The sequence below is a fragment of the Mesitornis unicolor genome, unplaced genomic scaffold (assembly GCF_000695765.1).
Source record: "Mesitornis unicolor isolate BGI_N332 unplaced genomic scaffold, ASM69576v1 scaffold9141, whole genome shotgun sequence".
NCBI classification, from domain to species: domain Eukaryota; kingdom Metazoa; phylum Chordata; class Aves; order Mesitornithiformes; family Mesitornithidae; genus Mesitornis; species Mesitornis unicolor.
In genome coordinates, this window is record NW_010164422.1 from 20,946 (window position 1) to 41,733 (window position 20,788).

Below are 20,788 nucleotides of genomic sequence, written 5' to 3' on the forward strand. Positions count from 1 at the left end.
CCCTCTGCTACCCTTTCTCAGGGCAAACCCACTTTTTTGGGACAAAACCCAGCACTGCCAAATTCATAGGAGATGTTAAAGAAACTAGACTACACTGAGAGGCGGTTCTGCTTTCCAGAAAACCCCATTCTTCCCTTGTGTATTGGGTTTGCATGGCAAGGTTTTGGTAGCGGGAAGGCTACAGAGGTGGCTTCTGTGAGAAGCTTCTGAAAGCTTCCCCTGAAGTGCAGGTGCTCCAGGCACCAGAACAGAGATTTCCCTGCAGCCCATGGTGAAGACCATGGTGAGGCAGGCTGTCCTTTGCAGACCATGGAGTTTAGTAGTGGAGCAGATATCCACCTGCACCTGTGGAGGACCCCACACCAGAGCAGGTAGATGTCCAAAGGAGTCTGTGACCCCATGGGAAGCCAGCTCTGGAGCAGGTTTGCTGGCAGGAGTTGTGACCTCATGGGGAACCCACACTGGAGCAGTTTCTGAAGGACTGAACCCCATGGAAGGAACCCAGGCTGGAGCAGTTTGTGAAGAACTGCAGCCCATGAGAAGGACTCATATTGGAGAATTTCACAGAGGACTGTCTCCCACGGGAGGGACCCCCACTGGAGCAGGGGAGGAATGTGAGGAGTCCTCTCCCTGAAGAGGAAAGAATGGCAGAAATTATGTGTGATGAACTGACCACAACTCATTCCCTGTACCCCTGTGACACCATAGGGGTAGGAGGTAAAGAAATCAAGAGCACAGCTGAGCCTGGGAAGAAGGGAGGGGTGGGGTTGATTGTGAATAAATTAAACTAATTTCCCCAGGTTGATTCTGTGCTGAGTGATCTCCCTGTCCTTATCTCAACCCATGAGCTGTTTTGTTATACTTTCTCTCCCCTGCCCAGCTGAGGAGGGGAGCAATAAAGCAGCTTTGGTGTGTACCTAGCATCCAGCCAGGGTCAACCTACCACACCATGCTCCTCAGACACACTCATATCTTAATTTCAGCCAGAGCTAAACAATAAGGATGGAGCCAATCAGACAGATGCTCTGTTGATAGGCAAAGCTGCTAAAATGAATCCTGGGTGGTGGGGATAAGGGAGCAAAGCCCATCAAATTGAAGCCAGAGTTAAAGTGAGACAAGAGAGGAAGCTCTACCCAATTTCTGTCTCTTCCTCTCACTGTCGTAGGAGGATCCTCCAGATCTGTCACCCATCAGCACAGCTCAGTGCAGTGCGGTAGTTTGCTAGCATCTCATTTCCCTTTCCCATTTCTCTGTGTCCTCCCAAGAGCATAGTGATTAGTCTTAATGGCTCTTAGTCATTTCTCTGTCCCAGAGGGTAGACTTGCTTTCACGTGCTCTTTTGGGATGCTTTCCAAACATCTTCACAGCTGGTTCTTCATCTTTCATCCATGGCTTTATTTGTGACCTTATTAAAGATTTATTTATTTATTTATTTATTTATTTTTACTTTATGATTTGCTGCCTGTTCCTTGCCAGCTTATCTCTCCTGCTGACACATCGACTGTGGAAAGGGGGCAATCTCACTACCCACTGGTGCTGTCTCCCCCAGCTCTTGCTACCTGATGCCATTTAGGGCTGCCGTCCTGATGGGGAGGCACAATCCCTGGTCATTCACACACCGCCCCGCTCTCCAGGGCCTTTTCGTCGGGGAGAAAAACTGTATCCGGCAAGGAACCACCTCAGGGAGCGGAGGGAGCCACGTCCACGTCCCACGCCCGCTAGCAAGGTGCCGTGAGCTTGCAAGACCCCGCATCCCGGACCCCTGCCCGGCTCCGCGGAGCAGGGCCCAGCCCGGAGCCCGCCTCAGGCCTGTCCTCTAGCGGCCGCGCTCACGCGTAGGCCGGGGTAAGCGAGGTGCGGGGTGCTTCGGCCTCTTCCCGGAATATGGCAGCACCTTCCCCTCACGACAGTCCCGGGGAGAGGTGAAGGGGATCCGGCCCCGCCGACCGGCTCAGATCAGCCTGAATAAACCACGGAGGACTTGTTCAAGCCAAGCTCCTGCCCTCAAGGTTCCTGCGAAGGTCAGAGTGGAGTGTTTTCCTGCATGGGGAGCTGCTGTGACACACTGCAGGGCTGCAGGCCTGGGCCAAGGGGTGCGAGGTTGATGCTGGGATTCACCCGGAGCTTAATCCAGAGCATCCTCGGGGACTTGGGCAGCTTTGCTCCCTCTTCATTGTCACAACCGCAGCCGTCCTCAATTTTAACTTTGGAGGCAAATCATTGCTTCCATCTGAGATCTGTTGTTTTTCTCATCTGAGAGCAACAGAAAGCAAATCAGATACTAGGCATAGAGAAAACAATTTGTTCAGAGTTAGCATTATTGAATGCTCTGAAAGTACATGATTTTCTTCCTGAAACATCCCTCAAGTACAGTACAAAGTCGGTAAATGGTAATACGGCATTGCTGTGTTTCTCTAGTACATTTCTTGGTTTTGCCAGCTGGCTTTGGAATCACTTGTCTAAAAAAAAAGTTTAAACAGCCTTGTTGACAGTGAGTTTTACTGTTGTTTTGTTCTTAAAATATGTATTTGATGCTGTGTTGTTTCATTTGTTCCCATCTCCTAGAGTACATTTTTTATTATTAATAATAACAATATTGCCATTTTGGTCTGTTTTTCTGTTAGGTGGGAAATTGTCCTCTCCCATGACTACTAAGTTGAAAAAAAAAGGAAGTACATCTCCAGTACATCTTTCCTTATAAAAGGGAAAGAATAGTGTGCATTCAAAAATCATTTCTTTCTTAGCACTGGAAGAAAAAAATTATTCCAGCCCCAGGAGCCCACAAAAGGACACTGGGATGTAGCAGAGAACACAGCAAAACTGGGGGTGAAACCATCAGCACCACTCAGTCCAGGAAAAGAGCTGCAAGGGCTGGCAGGTCCTCAGTGCTGCTTTGGCATGCCAGGGGCCAGAAGGGAAGATTTATCTTCTTAAATCAGCACCTATAGATGGCTGTGAAGTGATACAGCTAAGGGCTGATGCTCACAATTTGAGGTCTCCGTATAGATGTTACTGCCTTCAGCATTCCTGTCCAGCCTTGCCAGATTTCTCTGACCAGATTTCACCTACCAAGTCTTTTAAATTGACACTGAGGTAACCCCTTTGGTCCCAGTGGAGTTCAGGGCTCTCTGACAGTGGGTCCTGGAAAAAAAAAGTGCTAGTGGGATGGATTCGTAGCCTTGAGGTTGGCATTACAGGCCTGAGGCTCCTTGTTCTGCAACATGTATGCCATCCCGTGCTCTGCTCTCCTCAGCTGTCTCTCCAAGGAAATACTGCCACATCCCTGCTATGGGACAGCAACCACAGGGACGTGCTGGCTCTGCTGACAGCCAAGAGCAGGAGCTGTACATCTTCCAGTAACTTTTGACCAAGGTGTTCAGTTATGAAGTGCCCTCTGGGAAGAATTAGGGTACTGAGGGCAAGCATGGGATATGCACACTTTCTCTGCCCTTTCTAAGCTGCTGTCTCCAATCTCCTTACTCCCAGCTTCTGTGTTTTTGTCTTACCTTGGGAAACAGACTTCATAGAAGAAAAGCAGCTTCTTTTTCAGCTCCAGCCCAGACTTTTAACCTGGCTTTCTCCCCTTCCACTGCACTGAAATTTCTTGCACAGAAGTTTCTGATTCTTTCTTTTTAGCCTAAGCAAGCCTAAACTGGCACTTGGCCAGGTAGTTACTTAGGTTGATATATTTGATCATACACTTAACCCAAAATCTTGGCTTCCTCCGCTTTCTTCAGCTGCCCTCTCTTCTTCCCACTTTTTCCCTTCTGCAGAATCTCTGATGGCTTCTTTTCATCTCCCCTCAGCTATTTGTGGGACATTGGGATGCTTTTGCCTTTGTATCCTTCTTTGACACTCCACACTGTCCCCATCCACAAACTTATGTCTTCTGTTCATGCAGGTGACTTTCAAATCTCTCTGCTTTGCTTCCATCTGTCAGTATGGAAACCTTGTCCTGTGATGTTTCCTTGAGAATGATCAGTTGCCAGCAGGAGCTCAACATGGTTAAAAGAGATGTAAATACGTTTTCTCTGCACCAAGGTGGCAGCACCTTTCTTGATTGCTCATCACTCAAGCCCACTGCCTGTTCCTCTCTGCATCCTCAGGTCTATCTGTCTTGCAGGGAGGATTCTGTATAAAGTATATGCTCTGTAGCTTTTCCTAGCCCTTTTATAGCTAGGGTTTCTTGCCCAAATGCCCACTATCTTGTGTCTTGCCTACTACAGCAGGCAAGTTCTTTCATCTTAAAAAAAATGCAGGGTTGCTCCTCCAATCTGTGCAGAGCCCTGCTGCCAAGGTCTTTTTCCTTGCAATTGGCTCACACTAGCACTCTTTGTCTACCTTTTCCAAGCGCCCCCTTCTTGAAAGCATCTCACACAGGCAGCTCTCTCCATTTTCAAGTCCCTTCTCATCCTTCATTTGCCAGACATAGGCTGATTCCTTGCTTCTGCTGGCCCACCATGCAACCTTCCTCTGTCGCTTGCTGTGTTTTCAGATGTCATTATGCTTTTGCCTGTGCTACTCTTCACGCCTGGGAGGAGATTCCTGTAAATAAATATCTGCATGGTCTCTCCTTCAAATTCTTCTGTCTCCATGAGCATGCATCCTAGGTGTTATCCAGTTCAGACATCCCTTCCAGCTGTGTCAGTTTCTGATGGCTGTGTGTCACAATGAGATGCTGGGAGTGAGTCGAGGATTTACAAAGTTCAATAACAAACTGAGGGAGTTGCCTAATTTAGGATGAATAAGCTACTTTCAAAGGCACAGTGGGAGTGCTTCACATTGTATGGCCCGCATCTTCATTTGCAGTACAGGCTGTGCATCAGCAAGGCTGCGCGTTGAAGGAAAAAACTTGACAATGCTTCATTTCCATTTTTACATATGCAAGAAACCAGCACACGGTATCCACTCGGGATTTTTGTGAGTTATATTCAGTTCTCTCCCCAGCTCCTCTGACCTCCAGTCTTGCAGGTATGAGCACAGATCACTGCTCACAAAAAGAAAAAAAAAGTAATTAGCTGTCTGCAAAGCTATGCTGTAAATCAGATCTCTGGAATGGACTGAGTTAGAAAATTACCCTCTTGTGAGTAGTTATTGTTAACTTCAGTGACTGAAAGAGAGTGGTGAACTGAGACGCAGAGCATGACATGATCAGTTAGGGGTGACAGCAATAAAAATGAAAAACTTGCTTGAAGAGATCATAGGCAGGGTGCTTCCCATCACTTTGTTCCCTCTGGTTGATGAACAGTTTGCAGAAGGAGAATATTTGGTATATCAGCAGATGTTGCACTCCACAATCTCACCAGGGAGTACTCCCTGGTTCACTGGCTCCTAGCCCCAGTAATGCAGTTATTGGGAAACAGCAGAGCCCTGAGCATAGGGACTTCTCTACTGAAACTTGACTGTGGAAGGGAGTTTATCCATCCCCTCTCAGGAGATATGCAAGAGGCCACTATAAAGGGAAGTCATATTGTGGCAAGATTCAAATGTGACACCCTTGGCAAAGAGCCAGGCTATCCAGGACATGATCCCCATCACCCCCCTGTCCCCTGGGCACTGGAGGTGCCTGATGTGGAGGATGCTGCATCTCAGGGTCTGCAGGTGGTCACAGGAACATCCTTTGGCTCCCATCACCAGAGCATCTCCCATGGGCCCTCGCAGGGGCTAGGAAACCTCCTGTTGCACTAGATATTTCAAAAGAAGTCAATTTGGGTATGTAGAATAAACGATCAGTGTCTTTCAAATGACCTCAGTATGCTGGGTGTTTGGGCTCTTTGAAAATCTGCCTGTAGCTGTCACCGTGGCAGCTGCAGCTCTCCAAGTGCCTTTGAAAAACGGGTCCTCATGTACTTTTCCCCTTGCAGATTGCATTTTTTCAAAACTCTGGCTCCATTTCTGGGTGGTGAGCTCATGAGCAATGTAGGAGCCTAAATTTCATTACCTTTCAAATAGGTTCAACTGCTTTTGAAAATTTTACACATCAGGCTCTTTTACAAATCTCCCCAATGGTGCATAATTAAGGTGTAGGAATTTCTCTTTGCAGCTGTCATTTAGGGGTTGGATAAAGGTTGAGAGCTGAAAAAAAGGCATCTATTGAAAGTATCTGTGGAATCTCTCACTGTCCAACAGAAAACCATTATCATGCAGGACCAGGCTCAAGAGATCTGCATTACTCTATTCACAAGTCTGCCAACAGCCTTCTAGTAACTTTGTGCCAGTCACTTCTTTTTTTGTGTGTGTGTGTGAAGGTCACTCCACTGGTGAAATGGGGGTATTGATACTTACCTTCCTTTAGAGAGAGGCTTGGGAGCTTGGAATGAGCACTACAGCAGAGGTGGCTGTGCTCATACAGATGCCCAGACATTTTGCCTGCTCAGGAAAGATAAATGCTAGAGTGACATGATGAAAAGGTACACCATTTATAATAAACAAAACCTCTCACGTGCAATTTACGACAAGACAAAAAACATCTCTGGAAAACATCCTTAACATTTCTAAGTTACTCCTGAGGAACGTCTGCAGGCTCACCAACTGTGAATAAAACCTGTGTCCTGCACATTGCTAATAGTCATGTGCCCTGAAACAGTCTGTCATGTCTGACATAAATAATTTTTATGATCTAAACTAAGTTGCAAGCTTCACAAGATCTGTGGTTTTTGTTTGTTTGGTTTTTTTTCCCCTTTTCTGCATTTGTCTTTTCAGTTTCTCATTCCCTGTAGCCAAAAGAGGTTGTCCTAAAACCTAAGCTTGGGTTTGTCAAAACCAAAACTTAGAAAGCTGTAGCTGTAGACTTGAGGTGCTTCCAGGAGCGAAATACCAGCCTTGCAAAGTGAATCCTCCCAGAAGCCATGAGAGCGCCTTTCATCACTGATAAGAGACACCTGAGACATGATGATCTGCCTACACTCTCCTCAAAAGAATGATCAACACCACTGTTGGTGTTGCCTTCTGTTGGTCATTTGCCTTTCCTTGCTTTGCTCACCCCACATAGTTTGCTATGCAACAATATGAGAGATTTCAGTGTAGAAGAGGTTAAATGGTGAAGAATGATGACTTAATGGTTCTATTAGAGGTTTTTTGGCAAGCAGACCATTTTGTTTTCCATCTGGAAGAACAAAGGTTCATGATGAGAGCTAGACCTGCTATGTCTCTGAGTGGAGCATTTACAAATCCCAGAGCCACAAAGTCATTTGAACGGGAAGGGACCATGGGAGATCTCTGGTCCCACCTCCTACTGAGAGCAGGTTGGTGGCAACTGTGGGCCACACTGTGGGGCACAGGGATCCATCAGGATTAAACCAAGTGGCCAATCCCATTTCTTCCTCTCCCTTCCAGCAATGTCCTTTCCACTTTATCCCAAAGCTCGGAAAGCAAAGTGGGGGAGGCGTGTGTTCCTTTGTCATGCAGTCCCTCTGACCAGACCCCCAAATATCCTGGGACAACTTCTAGGAGAGGTGTCCCACCACATGGTGTGGCTGGGCTACATCAGTCACTCCACGGTGCCTCTCCATGCCTTCAGTACGTACTGCTGTGCCAAACATGGCGCCGTCTCTGGCTGGCCTCTACCCAACCGGGCAACCTTGCAGGGAACTGGTCCTGACCCACCGAAGCGCTTTCACCTGTGTGCCCCAATCAGACTGGGCACAGTTGCTCTCTGCGTCCTCTGCTTCTAACCAGTAGCAACCTCAGGTCTATTTTTAAAAGCAGACTTTTGTCTGCAAGGAATACCAGAAAATTTGGCTTCTTCTCTGTTCCCTCAAGAACTCAGCACAGCACTCTCTTTGGGTGTTTGGCTTGGAAAAAAATTGTAAGTAGCTCTACTTAAAGTTAAGGGTACACATAAGTCTTTTGTTGACTCTGAGCGAACAGCAGCAAAGCAGCTGAAGACACTGACCCGGGTCACAAGAATGAGGCAGAGGAACAGCTACTGAAGTCTCCCGCTCAGAATCTCACCCTGCGACCTGGCTCCTGAGCCCTTGGGAATTTTCCAGATCATGTCCTGAAATTCTTCCTTTATCTAGAAACCAGTGATCACACTTTAATGCCTGGTTTGAATTGGCTCCCTCCTCGCTTCCCAGTAATTCTAGCAGTTGGAAAAACATCCTTTTGCCTGCAAAAATGAGCTGTTGCAAGGGGAAATGTAAATTACAGCTTCATTTAATTCTGCAGGCTAGTTTCTAAATTAAGTGTATTTCTCAGCAATCCAGAAAGTCCTTGAATATAGCCACAAATAGCCTGTTTGTTATAAAGCAGTAAGGCATTTTTGATAGTTACGTCTTAGTTAATCAAGCAAGTTTCTCTCTGCTGGCTCTAAACTTGCATTGCCTACAGATGCCAGTATGATGGGTATCTCATAAATAGAAATTATTGCACTGAACAGTAATCTTTGTCTCTTGTTACCTCCAAATTAAAACATTAACAAAAAATGTGCAGTGTTAGGTTCCTCTGGTTAACTGCAGGTGCATAGTGCTAATACTCATTTGCCTACCTTGACTATAATGTTGATTTTATCTTAATTGGCTTTATTCAGTTCATTTGCCCTGGGGGATGAATTCAGCTTCATATCATTATTCTCCTTCACTAGAACAAATGAATACCAGAGTGCAAACAAAGCGCGTGTGCGCGCTCCTATTTAAGCTCTTATTTAAGAAGATGTGATTGCTTTTCTGATGACATTATTTAAAGTTTGAAATAAAAGGGTTTGGGTTTGGGCTTGGTTTTTTTTTTAGGCAAGGGGGTAAAACTCATCTCACAAGCTATAAATGAGCAGATTTGGGTTTTTTTTAAGTTGTTTTTTTTTTGTCATCTGAAGAGTTAACGGCACTGTCGGTGCGTTTCCATCCCCCGCTTATCCCCTCCCCGGCAGCGAGGAGGCTGTCCAGCAGGTGGCTGGCATTCCCCCGGCATCACCGCAGTCGTTTCAGCGAGGCTGCTCTCGTCAGGGGAAGCAGCGAGGGGAAAGAACTGACGTCCAGAAAATCCTGCCTATTGGATCCCAGCCGCCAGCGGAGCCCGGCTTTTTCTTCACTTTAAATCCAGCTAGCGAGCACAGGTGCCGAAAGCCAGGAGAGGTTGGAAATGCAGCGTGACGGCAACTACCAAAAGTTCTGGCTTTTTGTAATTCCCTCGTTTTGGACTCGTTTCTGCTTGGCAGACCTGAAGCTGGGAATTTAACAACGCTCAATTTTGAAAATGCCTCCCACTTACTGCTCTTTGAATCTGATACATGGCCTTCCAGAGCTGAGGAATACCTAACAGCAAGACAAGTCAACGAGGAAAAGGCAAGTTTCAGGATTCAAACCGTGCTGAAAGATGTTCTCCTTTCTCCTTATGGAAACAGTACTGCTAAGCAAGCTGCAGTTGCTTTTTGGCTTGTGTATTTTCAAGATGTGTCACAAAGTGATATGACTTTTAAACTCTTCTGACTGTTTAAAGCTGGCAAACAGCAGCAAAATTAACTAAGATTTTTTTATTCAAAGATTTTTGAATAAGAAAGTTGTCCTCTGAGAAGAGCAAAGTAGGACAATGGCATCTGGAGAGTGCCTTCTGCTAGACCTAGAAACAGATAACTTCGTTCTCTACAACATCTCTATCAACCAGAGTGCAAACCTCTCTCTCCTCGCTGACGACTGGTTCTACCCAGCGTTCCTCTACGCCATCCCCACCATCTACGGGATCATCATTCTGATAGGCCTTATTGGCAATATCACTTTGATTAAGATCTTCTGTACTGTGAAATCCATGAGAAACGTCCCTAACCTGTTCATCTCCAGCTTGGCTCTGGGAGACCTGCTGCTTTTAGTGACCTGCGTGCCCGTGGATGCCAGCAGGTACCTTGCTGACGAGTGGCTGTTTGGCAGGACTGGATGCAAGCTTATCCCCTTCATACAGCTCACTTCTGTTGGGGTGTCAGTCTTCACTCTCACTGCTCTCTCAGCTGACAGGTAAGCCGGCTGCTGTAGCGTTGAAAAGAAGCCTGCATATTTATGACCCCATAAAATGCACCATTACCGATGCATATTTTCAGGTAACAAGTACATTTTTAAGCTAATGAGGGTAAAAGAACAACTTTGGTTAATTTCTGGTGGTTATGAGCACACAACTTGAGGAGGTAGACTGAACGCAGGATACTTTTTCTAGGCTAAACTAAATGTTTGCCCAGTTTAGCTAATAGTCTAGCTTAATTAAAAGAAAAAACAAGAGCAAATCAAGCTAAAGACCACAGAGAGAAAATACCATTAATGAAGGAAGCTCTGCTAAAAGATAGCATGTTCATATTTGCCAAAAAGATAATTGATCCATATTTCATGAAGCGTGAAGGCACTGGAGCAGCGATTTAAAGTGCAGTTAGAATCAATTCTTTCTAGTGGCTAGCTTCCTTAAGGCCAATTACATGTGAGGCAATATTTCATGAAATATGTTCCAAATATTCAAATGAGGATTCCCAAAGCCAGGCTTCTCAGTTTGTTATAGCCAGTATATTTCTCTTGATTAAATGGCTTGCCTCTTATCCAATCAAAACTGATCTGTGCTGTTGATTTGGAAACTTTGTCTTCCAATAATGTTTGGTAAGCATAACATGTTATAGCTATGCTATTTTAGAATATGTGAAAACAAGTTTGACTTTAACAAGTTATATGCTCTTAATAAGCCAGCTCTATTTTAGATTCCTGTGAGGCTTTGGAAAACTGACTCAGAGCATTCAGATTTAAATTCAAAAGATGTTCTAATTTGAATGTAATTTGGAAGGATGAAGCCTACCTTTCTGGAAAGGTTTTAAGTATTTATTAGACTGTTGGCTTTTATAGAAACACCTATGTGCATCAGAGAAGCCAGGATATTTTGTTTCTAATTTGGAAGCTTCAGAAAAAGATTAAGGAATACACTGTCACCATTCTAAAGCTATAATATCTCACATAAGTACTAAGATTTCCAATGAGAAAAATTATTTCATTTTTGTTTTGCTTAAAAAAAAGTCCTGGGAGTTGTATTTCTTGGTCACAAGGAAACAAAACTAGGTTTGCCTTAGGTAGTCCCTTTCATGACAATCTGTCTCTCCTCCTAACCTCCTACTTTAAAATATCAAACTGTTTTTGTTCAGTGTTCGAGGTAGCCCATGCACATATTTCAATATGCAGTATGTGGTCTTAATGAAAGCAGATGACTCCATAGTGTTTCAGAGGCAGAGTGGTCAATATGTTTATTAAGTCTTCCATGTTGGTGTACTGATAAAAATAGCACTGTCTGCCCCAGGAGCAGATGACAAACATCCCTACGTGTAGACAAAAGCCTTCAAGCAATTTGCTCTATAAGTGTTGGGAAAATAGGATAAGTACACAAATCCTTTAGTAAAGGACCACCTACTACACTTTCACTCCTGAGTTTCACGTGGTGGCAGGAACCCTGCCTAGTCTGAACAAAGTGTTAGGAAAACAGTAAGTATTTCTCCAGGTCGTCTTTCCAAGGCTGTAATGTAAGGTGTTCTAAGGAGTGTCATGAAAAGAAAAAAGCACCATAAAGAAGATTATGTTAGAGAGATTTGTTGCTCTCTGATCACATGTCACATAAAGTAAACGTTGCAAATACTTTTACTGAGCAGCACATCAATAGCGGGGGGTTTTTTGCCTGAAATGAGTGAACAGAACAGAAAACAGCAGCTGTGGCAAGCTTGGGGTTTGATGACTTTAAATTCTCAACTTCGGCTTTATCTGGATCCTGTTAACCATCGTTCTGCACTGGTGATCAAACATTACCAGATGTTTCAGTGCCACTTGGCTGTAAGGGAGACAGGCATGCATGTGGGAGAAGACTTCATGTTCCCATTTCTAAGGGATTCTTTTACCGTCTTCTGATACCTCTGTTGTCTGTCCATTGTACAAGGAGATAATATTGAAACTTTTACCTTTATTAGATCTATGAATCCTAAATGCTGTGCACTGAACCACAAATGGTGTTACCTATTAAGTTTGCTGACATTTCTGGTTTGGTATATTAACAGCAGTACTGGGATAATTTTGTTACAAGATAATACAGTCTATATTTTGTCAGCTCACAGCCTATATTAGTCTATCTTTATTGTCTCAAAACTCTCACCCTGAACTCTAAGCCCCAGTATAAATCATGTCAAAGTCATTAGGAAAATAAACTTCAAATGTACAGGAAAAACTTCTAAGACACGAGTTGACTGTGACCAGCATGGCGATGCCTACCTGGGTCTGTGAAGGTACTGGCAGCCTAATACCCTGCTGTGGGTCAGGGAGATGCTAAGCCTGGCACCTGGGGTGGTTTCATAGACAACTGTTTCTAAGATCAGATGTGGCATTGCTTGAAGGATGAGTGGCAGTTCATCCCTGCAGGAAACACCTGCAGAAGACAGGGGCACGGTGGTGAGACCAGGGTAACATGAGGACTCAGGACTCCAGCAGGTAACACTGCTCAGGCACAGCTCATCTCACTTGGCTTTTGCTGTCTGGGTTGAGGTGGAACTCCAGGATAGTCACAAGCTGTCCCCTAGTTCCTGGAGAGATACACTTCCTGCCTCAGAGGAGGCAAGATAAATCACCATGTCAAGATACCTGTCTCCTTCTTTGGGTGTAGGGGAAGCCTTGCTGTCTAGCACAGATTAGATGCCCATATTTGAGATGGCTAATGTTTAGTGATGTGAGCCCTACCCGAGATGTTCACAAGGCACATGAATGTCCCTGTTGTCATGAATCAGAGCCACGGACCATGGGAGAGAAAACCTCCTAAACCATCTGCTGTGAATAGCATCACAGTCTCCAAGGAAAGGGAGACTTCTCAGTGCACCACATACCTTTTGTCTATAATTCATCTTCTGCAAAAAATAGTAGTAATAAACCCTCAGTTCCATTGTTCCTCCATTGACAAAAGGAAGTGGGACCAACTGCTGGCATTACTGAAGGTATTGTGGTGATGCCTAGAGAGACCTGGCATCTCTGGGATCAGAAATATGCTGTGTAAAGAAAACCATTGGAGTGCAATATGACAGGGTCATCTCCAAGGAGGTGATCATCTGAACACAAGATGAAAGGCAGTGGGCATGTGTGATGGGCAGATGCAGTGTGTGAGAAAGCAATGAAACAAGTATGCTACATGTTACAACAGTGGTATAAATGGACTTGTTTTCTTTGGATCACCTTCTGAAAATGAGGGGGGCGGTTTTAATAGATTTTTGCCCAGCCCACATCATGGGCACAAAGGTGTGCCTTCCTGAGATACGCTTTCATTCTTCCCATTTCCACTTTACCAAATGTAAGGCAGAGTTAATGGTACCGGAGATACCATGTCCTGGTGTCTGCAAACACTCAGCTAAGTGGCAGTCTCCACCAGAGAACACCTAAAGCTGCTCGGTGGTTTGACCCAATGAAACCTGGGGGTCAGCCAGAGGACTGACTGCTCACTTGCAAACATTTCTCAAAGAGAAACAGAGGGATGAACTGCTGATCTCGGCTCCTCCTCCAGTGGGAGCCTCCAGTCTGCAAGGTGGTCTACATGCATATGCATGCACAAGAGAGTGCCTGCACAGGTTTGGTTAGGTAGAATCATAGAACCACAGAATCATTTGGTTGGATAAGACCTTTAAGATCACTGAGTCCAACCATAACCTGTCCACTACTAAACCATGTCTCTAAGCACCTCATCTATCCATCTTTTAAATACCTTCAGGGATGGTGACTCAACCACTTCCCTGGGCAGCCTGTTCCAGTCTCTGATAACCTTTTCAGCGAATAAATTTTTCCTAATATCCAATCTAAACCTCCCCTGGTGCAACTTGAGGCCAGTTCCTCTCATCCTATTGCTTGCTACTTGGGAGAAAAGACCAATCCCCACTGTGCTACAACCTCCTTTCAGGTAGTTGTAGAGGGTGATAAGGTCTCCCCTCAGCCTCCTCTTCTCCAGGCTAAATGACCCCACTTCCCTCAGCCGCTTTTCATAGGACTTGTACTCCAGACCCTTCACCAGCTTCATTGCCCTTCTCTGGACAGATTTCAGCACCTCAGTGTCCTTCTTGTAGTGAAGGGCCCACAACTGAACACAGTATTTCTGGTACAGCTTCACCAGTGCTGAGTACAGGGGAAAGGGTAGGACATGGCCAAAGTGTCTCCAGGTGGCCCTTTGTACAATCACAAGAGTGCATCAGACTAAGGTTAAATTATTTGAGAGAGCATGGGACAAAGGGCAAAAAAGAGTTAATGTTAGAAATGTGTTTTCTGTGGGACTACTCCGCTGGCTGCAGAGAACTCGCATCTGTCTGGCTGCATTTGCAGGACAGTGCAAGCTGTTGGTGAGACCTGTTTTCCTGCAAGCTTGGCAAATTTGCAGAGCAGCCAGGAGAGGGTTAAGAGCTGCTTACAGCCACCCTCCATGAGCAATAAGGTACCAGGGCTGAGTATACAGGAGCAAGGAAACAAGCAGTCGATGCCACGCATGTGTACGCATGTTTGTGTATTTTAGGAGGACTGTAAATGAGGTTGGCAGCGATAGGACATGCCCTGCTGCACAGCTCTGTTGAGGCAGTGGATTTCTTCAGCTATTGCTCAACTCATCCCTATAAGGAGGGAGTCTGAATTCACCTTCTGGCCTGCCCTCCTCCACCTTGGTGCAAGGCGAAGGAGTATAGAAGTGCTGGTGAGAGCGGTGACACCTGGGCCGCTAACCCCAACAGAAAAGCCAAGGCTGGCTCAGCAAGTGACAGGAAATTAAGGAAAATCTTTGCACAGTGAGAGGAAAAGCAGCCCATTTAATTGCCCTTGTCATGGGAAATGTCTTTATTTAATTGACTGTTTCTTCCATGACTGACAGGGTTTGTACATTTGCATTTGAATTACCCAAGCTGTCAAGCACTGATCATACCTCCCCACCGTTTTGCTGACATTGTAAAAAATCGAAACATCCTGGTGCTCATGCAGTGAAAACTTCCTGAAGTAATGCTATTTTTACAAGCACACAGCAGAGTAAAGCAAAGCGTAACTGGAGTTTACAAGCAGCATCTTTACTTTAAGCACCTTGGATTATCTGGACTTTAGCGCTGGAAAACTGCAGTGATGCCTGTCAGAGCTGCCTGTTGGCCTGTGATGGAAGGGAGTGATGGTGTAGTGACACACATGAGGTAACATTACAGGAGAGGGTAAGACCTTGGTAAGACCAGCAGCAGACAGCAGGAACTGCCATGGCATGGGAGTTCTGAGACCTGAGATGAGGTAGATTTAGATTAGAGATAAAAAAGAAATTCTTCACTACGAGGGTGGTGAGACACTGGCACAGGTTGCCCAGGGAAGTTGTGGATGCCCCCTCCCTGGCAGTGTTCAAGGCCAGGTTGGACAGGGCTTTGGGCAACCTGGTCTGGTGGGAGGTGTTCCTGCCCATGGCAGGGGGTTGGACTGGATGAGCTTTAAGGTCCCTTCCAACCCAAACTGTGATTCTTAGGAAAGAAAGAAATCTAGAATTTCTAGAAAGATGTTTTTAAATATGCAAAAATGTTTGCTTAGGAGACTCATCTTTTCTGTGATTTGGATGTCTCCAGACCCTAGTATTAATATTATGTACAATACCAAAGGAGGAGTAATATGTACACATCAGGTCATTTGTTCTATTTTACAATCGCTGAGTTATGTCTTCACAAGAGGATTAAGAGAAGTGTGACACCCTAAAATAAAGCTATAGAAAGCCAAACTGGATTTCCACTGAGTTGATTTACAGAGTGATAGTGGTTTTTTTAATACCATCAGTTGTAAAGTGTCAGGTTCGTAGTGGTTATGAATTTATTCTGAGCAGTCTAGTCATGGCATTCATGAAATAACTTCAAGTCACTAAGGCACTGCTTTGAGACAATTTATTTCTGTTGTAATTTACCATGCAGCCCCAGGAAGGTTTTGAAAGGGTAGTGGAGAAAGCCACTCTGAACTACCAAACAGCCCCTAATCTGGATGATGTGAGTTGGCAGAATGATACCACCACATTTTGGACCCACTGCCGTGATCTCAGCCAGAATATCAGTCTTTCCAAGACAGGGAAACAAAACGGAGGGGCTTCAGGTCCCATTCTTTCCTTCCCACTGAAGCCTGAGGTAGCCCCTCCTTGACCCCTTCCACTGGCACCATGTCTGTGCCACTGCCCTTCCTGTGCTGATGGCACAGAGTATATGCAGAGAAAGATAAAGATATCTCTCTCAGCTGATGTACAGAGTCTCAGATCCTGTGTTGCCGGCCACTCTGTCAATATAATATAAAGACTCTTAACACCCTTGGTTTTAGCTCTCATTTCCTCAGCCCCTGCATCTGTCTGCACCAAGAGAAACAGATCAAACAGCACAAACTTTCTGAATATCTTGATTAGCCAGAGCAGATGGCCAAAACACAATAGATGCATTTCTATAACCAGGAGCATTTGAGCTCCCATTTATATCAGTGGAACCACCGCGCAAATCAGAGGTTAGGGTCAGTGCTAATGTGCTGGAGACTGTCAATATTTAAGCAATCAAAAGGAAGAAAAGTTGGATTACCTATTGTTTACATTTCAGTAAAACATAAAAACCCCAATCAGTTGTCATGGTCTCACAGTGCGAGGTGCTCTACACGCCGTTAATAAGGAGAGCAACTGGCCACGGAGAATTTGCTGGCTGCATGTCAGACTGAACAAAGTGGGCTGGGATGTCAGCATCCCTGCTGCGAGCCCATAGTGGTCCCGTCAGCTCAGGTGTTACGACTTGATGTTCAGATGTGGACACCAGCCTGGCCAAAAAGAGTAGAAGGGAGCTGAGTTGAAAAAGGAGAAAGCCTGTGCTGTATGGGCAGTGCAATGTCCAGTAGCTGCTTTGCTCACAGACACCCTTTGCAATAACCTATTTTCCTTCTATTTTTGAAAAGGGACCAGCGCTAGCCCTGCTGAGTCCCCTCGCCTCGTTTCTCATCAGTTCTGCATCCACATGTCCACCTCACCCAATACCATGTAAGACAGAAGGGGCCATGAGATCCTCCCCGAGCTCCTCCCCATCACAGTCTCTTCAATTCACACCCACACCACCTGTTGCATACAACCTCAGGTGGAGCAGGGAATTTTGGTGTCCAGAAGACCAGCTTGTGCCTTGGGACAGAAACCAAGGGTGATTCCTGGGCCTCTCGGAGTGATGCAGCAGCAGAAGGCAGCAAGCCAATTCTTGTGCTGTAAAGAAAGGCAGAAAGCTGGAGTCCCTTGCAGGAAACTGCCTTCATGACGCCAAGCTAGCAATTCAGTTTAACGAACGCACAGAAGACTGTGGAGCATCAAAGAGAGAAGTGTTGTCAGAGCTCTGCCCATCCTGTCCTTGCCTGCCCTCTGACTATGGCCAGTCCCTGCAGCTCCCTGGGAAGGGACACCACCACAGCATCCTGAGATGAAAAACTCTTTCTTTACACCTGCAGGTAGCCCTGGACAGTCAAATGAGCTGGGAGAGTCCAAGATGCAAATGCTGGGCTCGCACTGACTGTGCTAGTCATCCAGTTAAGCAGCTCTTCTTGTCCCCCCACCCATGCACAGAGGCTGCTGAATATCTCATAGTGTTTGAATTAAAACAGAACTTTTCAGTGACACCAGGCAGCTTTCTGGGTATCCAGACTAAAGGCACACATTTCACCCTGTCCCCCGCATGTGTGTCTGGCATCCTGTTATCCTCACTGCTTAGAAATTGTGTCATATTTCAAAACAAAATTAGTCTGACCTCTAAGATAATAATCTAATTAATAGCATAATAATCTAACTAATAGCATCACTGAAAGGCTGAGAGAGCTGGGGTTGATCAATCTGGAGAAGAGAAGGCTTCAGGGATACCTTATAGCAGCCTTCCAGTACTTAAAGGGGCCTATAAGAAAGACAGAGAGAGACTTTTTGCCAGAGCCTGTAGTGACTGGACAAGAGGCAACTGTTTTGAACTGAAAGAAGGTAAGTTTGTATTGGACATAAGGAAGAAATTTTTTACAATGAGGGTGGTGAGACACTGGAACAGATTGCATAGAGGTGCTATGGATGGTGCTATGGATGCCCCACCATTGGAATGATCAAAGTGAGGTTGGATAGGTCTCTGAGCGACCTGGTCTAGTGAAAGACGTCCCTGCCCACGGCAGGGGGGTGGACTAGGTGATCTTTAAAAGTCTAAACCTGAACCATTCTGTGATTCTATTATAACAGCAGTCAAGGATAGCACTAGACTGCTCAGCCCCAATATGCAGCTGAAATTTCATATGGAGATGATGGCCTCTCGTGACACCTACGTTTATTGAAGCCACAGAAAGGACTTAAGGATCATAAAACTGACTTAGTTTTATACTACCTAGTTCAGGTACTGATTACACTAAAGCCATGACACAGTGAGAATGGCACAGGATACCTCATTTTGTCAGGTGCACGCAGACACTCCGATATCTTCTCTTGGTCTCCTCTTTCCTTGAAAGATCCCCATTTTTTTGGCATAATCTACTCACTTGGGTCCTAAATATACTATTTCACACCTGGCTGAATTAAAATGGCTTCTGTCAGACTATGGTGATTTATCCCAATAACTCTACAATATTTTTACAGTCTGGTCAGCCGCTGTGTCATCTGCAAACTTTCCCAGCAAAGGTTTACGGTCTCTTCAAGGCAGCTGATATGTGCAATAAATAACACTGCAGCTAGAGCAGGTTCCCAGCACCCATGCTAGAAATGGCTCCACACACTGCTACCTTTTTACCTGCATGCTTGAAGAACTGCTGGGGAGGCCATGAGGCTTGGGGTCCCCATCTAGCATGCATCTACTTCCCAGGCTAGGACTGCTAATTTTAACCCTTGTCGCATGGAAAAGGAGCTGAGATTGCATGGGCATGGATAAGGGAGGGATAGCCATGCTCGCCCCAGGACACACATGTGCATACCTAACATGCACCCATGCCAACATGCCCATGCAAGCTGCACCTCCTGAGTACACCAGCATGGCCCACAACCTTTTTACATCACCTACAATGCTGTAACAAAAGAAAAAAAATACTCAATCTTTCATGCATTAAACAAGACAGGCTTATATTAATTATCATCTGCTAGTAGGATTAACCTTTCCATTATTCCATCTCTAACTGGCCTTGGGCAACCCAAATACTTGCAGTTTTCTTGGTCACACCTTCCAGCTTTGTGAACTTCACAACTTTGGAGCCATATCTTCGGAATTTCTCCACCTTTTCAAGATTTGAAAAAAAGTTGTTGCCCAGCTGGTTCCTTTAATATTCATAGGTGTAAATTATTCAGGCCTGCTGGTGTGAAAGTGTTTTGTGTTAGCAGATGTTGGCTTACATCTTCTTTAATAGAGCCAGCAAGATTTCTGCTACATCTGTAGCACTGCACGCATGGTATAGACACCTCCTCCACCTCTGGTCTTGAAGACAAATGTCTAGTCATTGCTTTTCACCTCATCTCATCATTGTTCATATCTTCACCATTTATGTGTATGCCCAACTTGATGATTTTATTTTTTGTTCCTGATGTATTTAAAAACGCTTGTTTGTCCGTTCCACAGTGACCTTTGATACTGTGTTGGCTCCTCCAGCTTCCCTTATCAGTCACTGACATTTTTAAACTCCGGTATTAGCTGTCATTTACTTTTGCTTTTTTTCCCATCTGTTGTATATTGATTTTTTTAATTACTTCTTTGAGGTTGCAGCATGACCCCCCATTTTTTCTTATTCAGGGTAGCTTTTTGCCCTGCACAGCTTTTTCAGGGCGCAGTGGGAGAGACAAGGGAGGAGGCTGGGGGTCAGCTACTAATGCATCATTAGCATTGGCCCCTTTGCATTTGTGTTCCCAGTCAGTTGATCTAAAAGCTGCTTTTAACTTTAGGAAACCTGCTTCTCTGAAGTTCCATGCATATATGTAGCTTTTTATTCTCTTTCCACAAAATTAAGATAGGCACACAATGGCTGTTATAGCTCAAGGAATTGCTAATTTTTAGGTCAATGGTGAACTCTGTCAGAACAAGGTACAGTATTGATTTATTGCATATCACAGGCAGGATTTTTTTCATTGAAAACCTGCTATTTTTAGAAACTCCAATGAATTTCTATAACCAGCTCTGTGAGATATCCAACAATTACACCACGTGTTTAGGTTATCCCGTGATGCTGGTTTTATGCGCTGAGGGTGGTGCTTTCAGGAGAAATAAGGCTGATTCTTTAGTGAGATGAAGGGTCCATGTCTGAGGCCCCAGCTTTAGTTGCCCTGGTAAGAGTTCAATCTGCAGGCACACTGAGCCCACAGTCCCATACTTTTGACAATCCTAGCGAATTGGGCTGAAACAGCAAAGCCTTGGATGAAAAGCATCACCAGGGCTTGCTCCATCCCATGCCTGGCGGCCTAGGTGCTAACACCAGCCCTCCTGGCTCCGCTCTAGGTGCACACCACATTGCAACCCAGCACCAGCAAGCTGCTCCACCAGGAAGTGATCCAGCACCAAGCGGTGTCAGCACAGGCACATCTCTCTGCTTCTACTGAGTGTTGAGCACATAAAAACACGCACAGAGATTTGCTGATGCCGAGGCATTGGTTGTGCGAGGAGACTCACTGGCTTCGACGTCAAAGGATATTTTGAAATGAATGAGTCCCACCTCTCCTTCAGATAGGTCTCACATCAAATTGCAAAGACTAGGACAAACTGTGAGGCTGGCCCCACTGAAATCATTGGCTTGGGATAAGGGTTTCATTCAGAGACTTGGCTGAAGATCACCTGGAGGGAATAAGTACCATGGGTGCAAAGGGGCTTTCTAGTAGG

The 20,788-nt window shown here is 45.3% G+C and overlaps 1 protein-coding gene across 1 annotated transcript in view; it reads left to right on the forward strand.

The window, feature by feature from the left end:
* The first annotated feature begins 9,525 nt into the window (after nt 1-9,525).
* Nucleotides 9,526-20,788, forward strand: part of GRPR (gastrin-releasing peptide receptor) — a 22,771-nt gene continuing 11,508 nt past the window's right edge. Inside the window, exon 1 of the mRNA XM_010194316.1 lies at nt 9,526-9,944. Coding sequence (XP_010192618.1) covers nt 9,526-9,944 — 419 coding nt within the window. The remainder of the gene's footprint in view (nt 9,945-20,788) is intronic.